We start from the raw sequence: 12941 nt of genomic DNA on the forward strand, positions 1-12941 counted from the left end.
ACTGAATTTAACATGCATGAGTAAAGAGCAGGCATAAAATAACAGAATGATTAAGTCATTAGAATGAAACTAGTCTGTACCACTTGAAACAGGAACTTTGACTTGTGGGTGACATTCTAGTTGCGACTGCATGGCCGTTTTGTCTGCCAAGCACATGAGTGGGTCCCCTAAACACAGGAACTTTCTGAGGAGGAAAAAGTAAACTCGATCAGATGTCAGATTCAGAATATTGTAGGAAAAATATTTTAAAAATAAATTTAAAAAGCAAAAAAATCCAAAAGCCTCTTCATCTCCAGTGCAATTAAGAAATGCATGTGTCTGAACCTCGGAGACGGAGTATGTTTTACCTCAAGTCTGATTGTGTGATGGCCTGGGAGGAGAGCTTCTCCAAGATGCGAGTAACTGGTAGATGTAACAGGTGGTTTGGCGCCAGCAACATGCTCCGACAGTGAGCCAGGAGTGTGGAGACCAGCCCCCCCTCGCACACTATCTGGCGGTTTCGCTCAGATTTAACCATGGCCTGGATGTGGTGCGCCAGTGACAACTGGACCTCCATAGAGAGCTAGAAAAAGGGAAAGAAATGTGTCTCATACTGGGACCATATCCTGTATTTAATAATGTGCAACTTAAGAGACTGTAATATGTTCAGTCTAGAAAAGGTACCTGTGGGTGTTCAGGAGTAAATACGGATGAAAGAAGAGTCATAATAACCCGGATTGCTCCTGGATGAAGAATAACATGATTGCAGGTGAACCTACTGAAAGCCAAGTAAAAAACACAAAACAAAAAAGTATGGGTTGATACTAATGAGATCACATTCATTCACTACAATTTAGATATGAATGTAGAGCAGAGATCTTCAACAGGGGGTCCGGGACCCTTAGGGGGTCCTCAGAGTTACTGCAGGGGGGCCCCAAGTTATTGTTCAATCATTTAAAAAAAAGTTTCAAAAGGTAATATGTCTGAAAATATACATAAACATGAGTCCAACATATTATTAGCAAAAACGTACACAATATTGATGACACGCTTATTGGCCTGTAGGTAAGGTAGCCACTAAGGTAGCCAGATACAGTTAAGCTTAAGGATTCACTGTGCTACATGTATGTTTAACATTAAAACATGTATATGAATGAATGTCAATAATTATTATTTTAATAGCTTAGTATTGTATGTACCATCAGATGGTATGTGTAAAGACTTTAGGCCGCCCTACACGATATTGTAGGCCCAGTTTAATATGCAACTCAATTTAATACAATATGTGGTGGGTTCCTGCTCCGTCTCTCTTTCAGCTAAGACCCCTGATGTAGAGGAAATTCGAATTCATCTTATAGGAATATGGTTTCCACGACCTCCAAATGGTTAGAAATATCCACCTGTACTGAGACTCTGTGCAGACTGTGGAAATACTGGGTGCTGTGTTTCTGGACCTTCCCTGTGTGTTCTCCACGGACTGCAGGCCTGATCTCAAGTGGACAGGAGGGGACCCTGAATGCACTCTTTCATGCCCTGCTGGTCCATTTAGTTTCTCTTCATCTCCGTCACACCCATCCTGTGGCTCTAGTCCCAAGTTTATCTCCAGAGAAGAGTAGGTCCCTGTGGCGAACTGGTCGAGATACGAGAGCAGCCTTATACATGTCCGAAGAGTGACAGGCAGATTAGGCTGCGGTGTGGTGGAGGGAGCTTCAGGGGCCTCTGCTAACTCAACAAACTGGTGGAAGCTCTTTTCAAGAGACTGGTCGTCCTCTGCAGCCTTGAGACAGGAGCCTTCCTCTCCATCAAACTTCACTTTGTCATGGCCTTCTGTGTAAAAACAGCCCAGCTGGAGTAGAGCTTCTGCCAGCCTTTCATAAAAGCCACCAGTCTCAAAATGGTGTGCATTTACTGTGTGAAGATGCACAGCCAAGGCCATAATGTGTAGAGTGAGGAGGAGGAGGTCCAGCAGCAGTTGGTGTCCAAAGGACTTCCACACTTCTCCCTGGGGAGGGTCAGACAGAGCTCCTTCCATGTCGATCACCAGAGAAAGCAGTCCGGTGAAGCCTCCTGCTCTCCTGAAGGCGTCCCAGCTGTTGGGGCTCTCCATCACCTTTAACACAGACTGAAATACAGAAGTGAGAAGTCAGACAGACCATTTGGACAGTGAGCATGTGGAACCACCAAAAACACATAAGCCTAACTACACACGTGACAAAGCGGATTCTATACTTGTATTTTGATAGACACTACGCTTAGCTCAAAGTCTCAGCTTTCAATAGCATCTCCCTGGTCAATTAAAACAATGTCATGAAAAATAGATGAAACGCATAGATATATCATAAATCATTTCTGGTAACTAGTTTTTGGAGGTGAACAAAATCATATTAGCTTTATTCAATTTAGAGACCTAATCCATCAGGTAGGTAATCTGTAAGGCAGAACGCAGAGGGAAATGTGATTAACTGAAACTGGAGTAATCACAATGGCTCTTAACACTTGCCAACCCAGGTCGTACCCAATCTGATTGCCACCTGCTTTAACCATGTTAGTACAAAGAACACGCACACACCAAAACAAGCATGCATTCACAAAGTTCATATACACACACACACACACACACACACACACTATCTGCAAGTAAGAGCTCTTCTCACTGCCATCTATAAAAACGGACACATACAGTGGGTGTGTAACTTAGTTAGGCTTAATCAGATCTCTGTCCCATTCACTGATCTGATAGAGGTGGTAATCTTCAGAGTGCCACAGCACAAGGCTGCTGGCCTAATCAAATCGGTCTAGAGTTAACAACTAAACCTGTTTTAGCAAATCAATCTGCATTTGTCTATAATGTAATGAGGGTCCCACATGCTAAGAAAATAAATTCACTAGCTTATTATGTTTTGAGTGCATTTCAATGTGTTTGATTTGATGTAGAGTGGAGACTATGTTTACAGTTCAGCTGAGATCACTGCATATCTTGAGTGTTTTTGGATGTGTGTGTGCTGTCCAACTGCGGGTGAATCTAAAATGTAAGTACCTGCAAAAGGTCCCGCTTCAAACTAAGTTCCTGCTGTGTAGAGGAGCAGAGGGCTCCTATGGCGGTACTCATAAACTCCTCTGGGTTAATTTCAGCTAGCTGCTCCAAAATGCTCAGAGTAGGACTTCGATACTGATCCTCATCCAAGAAGATCTTTAGGTAGGGAACCATACCAAGGTCTCGCACTGAAACTGGAATATACACACAAAAAATATACAACAGCAGTTTCAAGCCCTGACATAAATGAAAAGAATAAATTGCAGATGGTGAAAGAGTAAGGAATTTAATCAAAAACTGGACATGAAAAGAAGTGAAGGTATATACCTGTGTTTTTGATTGAACGCAAAGTAAGGGTTGACACAACTTGAAGCATACAGGTAGTGAGCAGTCTCTCACTTTCCTCCACATGTGGCAGCTGCTGGGGGTCTAAAGAGCACATGAACTTTAGATGCATTTTTTTTGTACACATCAATTCAGTTTGAAAATCACTCACTTTGAAAGTAAAAGTACTGAATTATGACTGGGTGTGTTCACTCAATCCCAAATTTGCAGTAATGATGTGTCATTATGTTCAACAATCACTCTCTGTCTGCTCTTAGTAGTTGTACAATCATAATTACATCATACGTTGAGGAAATAAATATGTTGGTTCATACTTATTTGAGGGGGAGAGACAACTCCAGCCTTCCTGAGGATTTTGGCTCTCCTACGCAGTTCGCTGAGCAGCAGCTCTAGCAGGCCCCAGTCACTCAGCACCTCAGCTAGCATACCACTGTACACTGTCATCCTACAGAGCAGAGGAGATAGACCATTGAAAAGATCTGCAACTTTATCCTGTCTTACCTGTTCTGTGTTCATTTGTCTTAACGATAAAACTAACCAAGCTTGTACAGTACAATTTGGAGAAGGTTAAATCTTTGTTTATTTTTGTATTTAAAGTGCTCATATTATGCTCATTTTCAGGTTCATAATTGTAATTAGAGTTTGTACCAGAATAGGTTTACGTGGTTTAATAAAAAAAAAAAACACCATATTTTTGTTGTACTGCACATTGCTGCAGCTCCTCTTTTCACCCTGTGTGTTGAGCTCTCTGTTTTAGCTACAGAGTGAGACATCTCACTTCTGTTCCATCTTTGTTGGGAGTCGCAGATGCGCAGTACCTAGGTACGGACAACTACCCAGTCAGAAGCAGAGTATGACGGCTTGCCACGCTAGCAGCTAGGCGAGCATTATAACGTGTTACAAAGTGACGCACGTTCGTCACGGAAGTAAAGGCTGGACTACAATAGAGCTGTTTGGAGCAGTTTGTGAACAGTGTTTTCTGTTGGAGATGGTAAGTGCCTTTGGGGTGGAGTTTGGGCTTTTTCACTTTATATATATATAAAACACAATAAAGGAAAGGGAAAAAGCCAAAAAGCATGAAAAAAAACATAAAAAAAACAAATTCTGACTAGTATCAGATACATTTAGGATAAAATATTTTAAGTAGGAGTATCCTGAACAATTCAGAGTAACTACAGTAGCACTGTTCACCTGTGGAAACACTTGAGAGCCACCACTCCAAACTCTATCCCCGCCACTCCTCCAGCCAGTGTCCCAGCCCAGCTCTGCTTCAGCAAACCCAGCAGTGCCCGCAAGGTCTCATGGGGGATGTAGTTCAATTTAAATATCACCTGTAGGAAATAATTTAATCAAACCTCAAACGCACAGTGTATATATAAAAAAAAGTATGCCAAGGACTTTGCTGCCAACATTAGAAGTCATACCATCTCTAGCAGTGAAAAGAATAGTTTTTGTACAGGTGCTGGTTTACGCCACAGACAGGCAGCCAGCTGGGCCATCGACTGGACAGTCCACTCCAAGAGGAAAAAATTGGCTGGGTCCCTCTCCCATATTGTCTGCTGGGTTTGAAGAAGCTGGCAGCATAGCAGTGAATCCTGAGAACGCAAAAGGGAGGCCTGCAGCAGGTGGAAGGCAGGCAGGTTTTTTACTGCTAAACCTGGAGAGACATTAGGAGAGAAGGTGTCAGTGCACTTGTCTACGGAGGGTTTAGTCGTTAAAAATAGGTCAATGAATAGAATAATAGTCTGTGTGTTTGTTTATCGAACGTTAATAAAATGTTCTTGTACTAGTCTATGAAATATGGTACTGCAAAACAATATCAGCCTAAGGTCAATTTAGCCAAAAATATCTTTTGAATTTAAGGCTCAATTTATCAGATTTTGCTCTGGTAAGGTCAGACAGTCAATTTTATAGAAAAAGGAAAACAAATATATTACAAACAACCTTTAACGCAGAGCACATGCTAAATCCAATAAGCCAATCGAGTTATACATACATACATAGATAGATTGAAAACAAACAGCACAACATGCATGAACACAAAAGAAAAGTAGCATAATGTGCCTTGATAGAGTTTGTTCGCTGCATTGTCAAAATGTTTAGAGGAGGTCTTAGATTTGGGAGTGTTTGTTGCGAATAAATATATACCTGGTTAGTAATAGGATTAATTTTCATACTTAATCAAAATTGCATCAAATCCAAATAAGATCAGCACAAAACAGTCCCTCTGGTGCCTCTGCTGGAAAGAGATCTTCTCCTTGATGTGATGGATGGGTACTGAGTGTGTGTGTCTGTGTGTATAATTAGATGTGTGTGTGTGTGTGTGTTTGTGTTTATTATGGACACTCTATTTACGAGTGTTGGATGGAGGTGTGTGTGCATCTATGATAGATGGCTGGTTGCTGTAGGCCAGTGGTGAGTGGATGTGGAGCATCCTAACAAAGTTAGAGGGAAAGCCTTCACTTCATCATCCCAGACATAATCACCTCAGCTTCCTGTTAACCTGAGGGGTGCTGTGCACTGCAGCGGGGTAGCAGTGCGGGAATGGAGAGCCAGGGTGTGTGGGAAATCAGGAAAAGGGAGTGGAGCCGTTTGGGTGGGCTTTATGAGGGCAAAAGTGCAAAGGAGGGATGAACTTTGTGGTCATTTGGGGGCCCCATTCCCCTCCCTAAGCCCATCTTTGCTGAGTCATGCATGTGATGATAATTAGATGGTTTGAATTTGGAAGGGACGGTTCAGAGTTTATCCTCATAATACAATCAGCTGTTAGTAAAGATAATTAGGGAGGGGTTGCCAGAGAGTAATAATGCAGAACTTACAAAGTGAAAAAGACTTGACCTACCTTTGGTGAGTGGTGGGTCAAACTTAAAGGCTGGAGGTTGGGGGTTGGTGACACAAAGAGCCACTTTCAGCTCCGTTTTTCCCAACAGGGTGAAAGATGCAATGAGAGCCAGCAACTCCTCCACAGGCTGGAACTGTTCCACAGGAACACCTTCCTCACAGCTGATGATGGTATAATGATGAGACAAAGGGGTTAAGTTAAATGCATAGCAGAGTAATAAAGATCTCTGTGTCTAAGTAAGGCTGGGTAACGATCAAAAGATTTCGATACCGGTACCAACGCTGTGACTTCAATACCGGTTCCTGAACGATACTTTTTTCGATACCAATTTTATAAAATCCATTTTAACAAAAGAAATTACACATTACAGCACAATATTCTTATTTATTTTTCAGCTTCTACTAAGTGAGCCCTGTTTCTGTGTGTAATGTAGAGTTTGTCCTGATTGTCTCTACAATGTGCAGCCAATCTCCACCCTCCTTAGGTACTGGAATTTGGTACTGAATGTCAAGGCATTTCACTCGATTCTAAAGGAGGCAATTCGGTCAGTGCCTAAAAAGTGTTGAATTCAGTACCCAGCCCTAACTCTAAGAACAGACATAACATTATTATGAAGAACTGCACCCTTTGAAGGGGCTCTATATTTACACCATAAAATTCCACTTAATTTCAAAGAATGTCCATTTACTTTTGACCAAGACCAAAAAGAACACAAACATATTCTTTTGATGCCTTTTCATTTCTTTTAACAAGTTTGTCCTCTCTAAGCGCACTCTTTGATTGAGTCCCATTTCATTTGTTTCATTCTTCTTCTGTTCATGTCCCTTTATCTCACCGTTTCAGGATGTTCTCAAGGGCCCTGTAGCCGTTGTTGGTGTCAAACTCCACGAAGAGGGCTGGATTGAGCGGATAGGTGTCTCTAATGAAGCTAAACACAGCCACAGCCACCTCAGCTAGCAGCGGCCCTGAGACATCAGCACTGATGTGCAGCAGGTTCTGGATGCAGATACGCACACAGTTCTTGACTAATGAGGAAAAGACAGTGGTCTTGGTTAATGAATAAGTAATTACTCTGCGATATATAAAGTACATCAGAAGACTAGTGCCTGCATACTCAAAGTTTCCAGTTCAAGAAACACATCACCACAAACAAGTACTGCTTCAAGTGCACTCCTCTTTTTCAGCGATACAGTTCCAATAAATTCCTTCACTCCTGTCTTCACCCAGATTTGACAAACTGTTATAGAATAATGATTCTATAGCAAAGAGAAAAAACACTTCTTGCTGGAAAATGCTGATATCTTCTTGGTGTCCAAAACAAATCGAAGTAAACTTATGTGTAGCAGAACATTTAAGTGAATTATCTGTGCGGATGGAGGCATCATGTGAAACTTCTTGCAGTAGGTATTTCTGCTGGGATGCATGGTCATGTGTCTCTGTATAATCAACTCATTATTGGAATAAACATATCTGTCTGCACAAATAAAATCTAATTAGCCACTTTCTGTGCAGCCTGTTTTCTGATGTATTTAATACAATGTGTTTAGTGGAACTAATGGAGTAGAGTCTATTATAACAAGGAAGCAAAACTATTAAATGACCATAAGATAAATAGAAATGTTATTTCTACCAATAGTTACCTCACCTTGCAAGCTCGGGACAGTGTTGCTTGTTGCTACAGCCGAGACTGCCTTGAGCACGCGGGAGGCCTGATGTCTCCATGCGGCGCTGGTCTGGTCCCATAGTGATGTGAGGCCAATGATAAGACACTGCAGTTCCTGAGTTTCCACCAGTCTCTCAACATTGGCTGGCTGCCTACAGAGCTGAAGGAGAACCTGGAAAAGAGCAGAGGGAAAAACTTTAGGGTGAGACCAAAATCCAATGAAAAAGGATAGAAGCAGCATAGAGGGCAAGTAGAGCTTGCATGATGAGGAAGAAAAATACAGAGAGTTAACAAACTGTAAAATGAAGCTATTGCCTCTGACCTGCGTTAGCTGCTCTTGAAAGGTCTCTTCAATGGCCAAGTTCTCCTTTTTAGCTGGAAGGCACACTAGTAGGTACAGACATTTCACCAAAGCAGCAGGGAGCCCTGGGTTTATACAGGACAATATATCCTACACACACACACACACACACACACACACACACACACACACTTTTGAAAACGATTTTTAATACTAATTATAATAACCCATATTGTCCTAGTTTTGGGAAGTTTGATGCACTGTGAAGATGTGTGTGGTAATTATCAACATAATGAATATAACTTCATGCTGTCCAACACCAGTCAAGGACTTGACATAAATAAGAGTAATTTCCCCATGAATAAGTGACTCCAATCAAATGTAAAAAGGTTTTCGGCAAGATCCATCAACTAAAAGTATGGAAACCTCACTTCAAAACTTTATTTTCACTCACTGAGCTGTCAGCTGTCAGCAGCAGCAGAGACTTTAACAGCAGCCATCCTTGATTGTCTCTCCCCTCACAGTTTGTCTCCTTAGTATCCTGCCTCCAGAAGAATTGCACCACCTCACTACGAGCCCCCTCTGAAAACAGAAAACTCAACATGACTAAACATGTGCTGAACAATGAGCCTAAAGAATGTGTGATGAACAAGTCAAAGACAACAATGGTGCAAGACTGTTTATACTGTAGCTGCTTCACTTCACAATCGCTCGAAATCAGTAAAATCCACATTTCAGTCAAGTGTACCAGTGTTCAAATAAAAAGAAAAGTGCATATCTAAACAGAATTTGGTCGTTGTCTAATAAAGTTTCATTTCTGTTTTCAGAGAGAAAATTTGCATTGTTTCTATTTTGGCGAGTGCCCATTTTTAGGCTACGTAAGAGTTCTTGTGAAATTATGTTAATGACAGTGACACCTAAAAAGACCAGCTGAGCCTCGACTTAAGAAAGAAAAGTCACACTTACAAGTACTAAATAGCTACAACATGCTATCGCCTCATTAAACTCGAACCCAGCATAAAAAACCAGAAGCATCAACTTGCCTAAAAACAAAAAAAGCTTCTCCTTCAAACCTCCAGAAAAATACATAAACAACCAGCTACAGAGGGACAGGGAGTAAGACAGGTGAGACATAGAGAGAGAGAAATCTGACAGAACATCAGTAGATCAATGTAATAAGAAAGAAAGCATCCACACCTCAAGAAAGGAACTACATATTACAGGTTTCCACATTTTTTTGAACAGATTGCATGTTCTGCTTTGGCATTCCATTTTCAATAACATGACATGAGTGACATTTACAATGTGAGAAAACAACTACTGGAAAAGAACAGCAGCACACTGAAAATGCAGAAGTAGCCAGAGGAGGTAGAAAGTCCCTCCACCTGGAAAAAAAAAACGGTTGTATTTGCTATGATATGAGCAGTTGTTAGTACCTGCAGGTTTTTCTGCCAATCTGGTGTGGATGTTATGGATGACCATATCAGCAATGAGAGCTGCAAGCCCCTTTATGTTCAAACCTTCAAGTCTGCCACCATCCTCACAGACCTGGGATCAGAGATGAGAGAGTCTATTATACAAAGATACTGGTGGAGAGCAAAAAACACCTGTGATATACTGACAAAATGAAACATGAGATGAAATTGCATTTTTGGGTGAAAATTGTATCTAAATGTGTCTGTAATATACATTTTTAACTTTTTTGCCGTAAATTAGTAGCACAAAATGACATGTTGTACTCATTGGGTTGTACTTTGCCACATTTGGTGCATTATAAGATACGAGACGCAGTAAAACAAAGTAACTACACTATAGTTGAATATTTGGGTAATGCACTACACTATAAATCATAAAAGCCAAAGCATAATATATGCTCTTCAGTTTCATAAGAGGATATCACATTTCACTGAGTTTGTTGTTCTTAAGTGAGGCCCTACGTTCTGCTCAAATCTCTGGTCATGAGGCTTCTACATATATACCAACACACATACACACACAGAACTACACACAACACCAAAGAGTGATTATGTCTGCAGCTGTAAGCCTGATCAATGGTGTTACACACACACACTGATCAGTGATGGAATTTACACCGAGTGTGTGCCTGGGGTAAAAAAAAGTCAGGAGGTTTCTTGATAACTGTGATGCAATTCAGGCACGGAGAATGAGAAATTGCTCTTCTTCCAATTAATCAAAGCGAGGCCTGAAGCTATGGCTCTAAAGCGTTCAGTTAACTGTATAGATTTACTGAGAGACCACATATACTTCCGTTCAAAGAAACAGTGATGGGATCAGCTGAGGGCCAAACATCTGAATGCCACCTCACATTGTCATTCATGCAGTCTGGAGCAGTTTTGGTTGATTCATGACTCTCCAGTTGATAGTAAAATAACTAAATTAGTTGGTTGATGAATAGCAAACTATAACTCTAAAAGAACAATGTGACACGAAAAGGAACACATTCTTGTCCCAGTGGTTCATACCTGTATGTAGAGAGGCAGGACTTTGACTAGATGTTCCTCTCTCTGCTCTAAAGGAACATGGTCAGTTTTGTGGTCAGGGCTTGAGCATTTGTGAATTCCCAGCTCCTGTAGTTGTTCCCTGAGCACTTGTTGGAGTTGAGGGTTCCTACAAGAGCCCTCCACTTTCTCCACCTTCAACTCCACAGAGACGGCTAACTCCCCTGAAGCACTCAGCTCTCCGGTTTCCTTATTGATCCTTTCCCCTTTAGCAGTCTGGTCCTGGAGGGAAAAAAATAGAGCCAAAAGTGAGAAATCCTCATTTATAATCCTTAGATACCCTGAGTTTACATAATATGCTAAATGTATTTTAATCATATTTGTCTCACTTCCTCAAAAACATTTGCCCCAAACCAAACCTTCAGGCCTCATCGCCTACCCAACACTGCCCACCGTCTGCATTGAGAAGTCACCAGATAGCACTGACAGTCATGTGCCTTTTTTATTAACTGATTATCAACCTCTGTGAGGGATCCGTGTGGTATAATTGATGCCCAAGTTTCAGTAATTCGAAGCACATAATGCCAGTAAATATTAAAAGCTTCAAATTTACCACTGCATGGACACATTTTACGGCAGATGTTTTTTTTTTACCATGTTTTCGTATTCTTCACTTTTATACCATGCAATATCTAATCAACAGTAATTGTGCAGTAGTTTGGGAATACCTAATCAGTCCTGTCACTTACAAGTTAATGTAAATACCTTTTGTTCTTACAAAATCAAATGAATGTGACAACGATAAAATCCTAGGGTGTTCCGTGGTTCCCCTAATATTGCCAAAGTTATTGCTCATGTGAAATAAAATTACTCTACAATTGAATTTGAATTCCTTCACACAGGATGCTGCTAATACAGTAAGTGTTATACTTCTCTGTCACACTTAGTGTGAGTAAGAAGTCTTCCTCCCAAGCAGACATGTTACTGTATGACTGAGGCTTTAACTAGAGCAGTTTCCTCATTACAGTGATATTATTTTGGGAACTTTCTGTTTAGAGTCACACACTCCTAATGAACAATGAGGGAGATTGGTAGAGGCAGACTGTTAAACTGATAAGCCAAAAGCCAGTAAAATCAGTTATGATGGTAAAGTAAAGGGAAAGGCAGTTCACATTCCATAGAAATTCATTAATACTTTGATGTTTTCTCATGTGAGAATGTTCTTTGTCCAGAGTGTGTGAGAGAGACCGACAGCAAGAAGACACAGAAGCATCCAAAGTCATTGCTTCCTTGTGAAATGAAAAAAGCAACACATAGCCCAATTGATAATTACATACAATCAAGTATGTCAAAATGAAATACATAATCAAGGTTACAATGACACTTCTGCGGCCTTTTAATATGCATTTCGAAAGGAAAATGATTCATGGTTAAGTCCTCTTACCTGTACTTGTGTGAGAGCCATCTGGGATTTTCCCAGCTCTACGAGGACGCTGTTATCCGTGTTGCGTTAATCCAACTGAGTGAGTGGTTTGTCTCAGTTCCCATGTTATAAGGAAAGACAAGCATAGACCTGCTAAGATGTGACTAGTGCTTACTGTGCTAACCCTTCTGTAAAACTACAGCCCCTACTAATCTGCACCAAGCACACTGAACTTTGGACAAGCAGAGCAACTCAAATCAGCTGGTCATGTGCCTTCTTACTTCCTTAGTGAAGCAGAAGTGAAAAAGTGTTGTTTAGCTGGTTGGATGGGGCCCTCCCACCACAGCTCAAGAAGAGTCACTTTGCTTTTTATAGATATGTCATGTAAGACTGGTATGATATGAATCACAACACAGGATCCCATGATTCAAGGCAGCCAGCAAACACCACTTGTAATAATAGATTTATTTGGAGAGATTGAAAGCTTTGACTTATAGGAGAAACAAATACAAACAAATTGTGTTTAGTATATTTTTCTTTAAAAAAAAAAAAAAAAAGGTAAACAATCCTTTAACAGCATCAGAAAACATCCAAACGGATTTTGTTAGTGTTAAATCTTGTAATTAAAGACTAATCAATTCAGTAGGAATACTATATATTTGTTGTTTTTTCTTCTTTGTTTTACATTTGGTTCACATGTGAACAGTATAATGGGCCTTGGATTGAATGCCTATAGTGTAACTGCACTGAGATTGTGAAACTGCTGTGTTTATATCGGTGACAGAAAATCAAAGCAGTGCTAACCTAACTTAGCTAAACAGCGCCATCTTGTGGGTTTTAATGATACATGACACAATGCGGACATCAGCCAAATAGAGAAAAAAACTGTCCCAAA

The 12941-nt window shown here is 40.7% G+C and overlaps 1 protein-coding gene across 5 annotated transcripts in view; it reads right to left on the minus strand.

Annotated features, from left to right (window-relative positions):
* Positions 1-12341, minus strand: part of wdfy4 (WDFY family member 4) — a 45452-nt gene extending 33111 nt beyond the window's left edge. For 2 of the 5 annotated variants that reach the window (XM_078273220.1, XM_078273218.1), the window contains exons 1-17: positions 12068-12340; positions 10648-10905; positions 9601-9712; positions 8619-8746; positions 8186-8314; positions 7846-8035; positions 7036-7225; positions 6201-6361; positions 4783-5015; positions 4550-4689; positions 3673-3803; positions 3341-3442; positions 3017-3207; positions 1380-2101; positions 664-757; positions 348-562; positions 81-184 (exon numbers count right to left, since the gene is read on the minus strand). In XM_078273220.1, the coding sequence (XP_078129346.1) occupies positions 81-184; positions 348-562; positions 664-757; positions 1380-2101; positions 3017-3207; positions 3341-3442; positions 3673-3803; positions 4550-4689; positions 4783-5015; positions 6201-6361; positions 7036-7225; positions 7846-8035; positions 8186-8314; positions 8619-8746; positions 9601-9712; positions 10648-10905; positions 12068-12088 (3121 nt within the window). In that variant the 5' untranslated portion in view covers positions 12089-12340. Of the gene's footprint in view, positions 1-80; positions 185-347; positions 563-663; positions 758-1379; positions 2102-3016; positions 3208-3340; positions 3443-3672; positions 3804-4549; positions 4690-4782; positions 5016-6200; positions 6362-7035; positions 7226-7845; positions 8036-8185; positions 8315-8618; positions 8747-9600; positions 9713-10647; positions 10906-12067 lie in introns of all 5 variants that reach the window. The other 3 variants (XM_078273223.1, XM_078273221.1, XM_078273219.1) reach the window with 2 other exon arrangements.
* Positions 12342-12941: the final 600 nt, after the last annotated feature.

This window comes from Sander vitreus, chromosome 17 (genome assembly GCF_031162955.1).
Source record: "Sander vitreus isolate 19-12246 chromosome 17, sanVit1, whole genome shotgun sequence".
Lineage (NCBI taxonomy): Eukaryota > Metazoa > Chordata > Actinopteri > Perciformes > Percidae > Sander > Sander vitreus.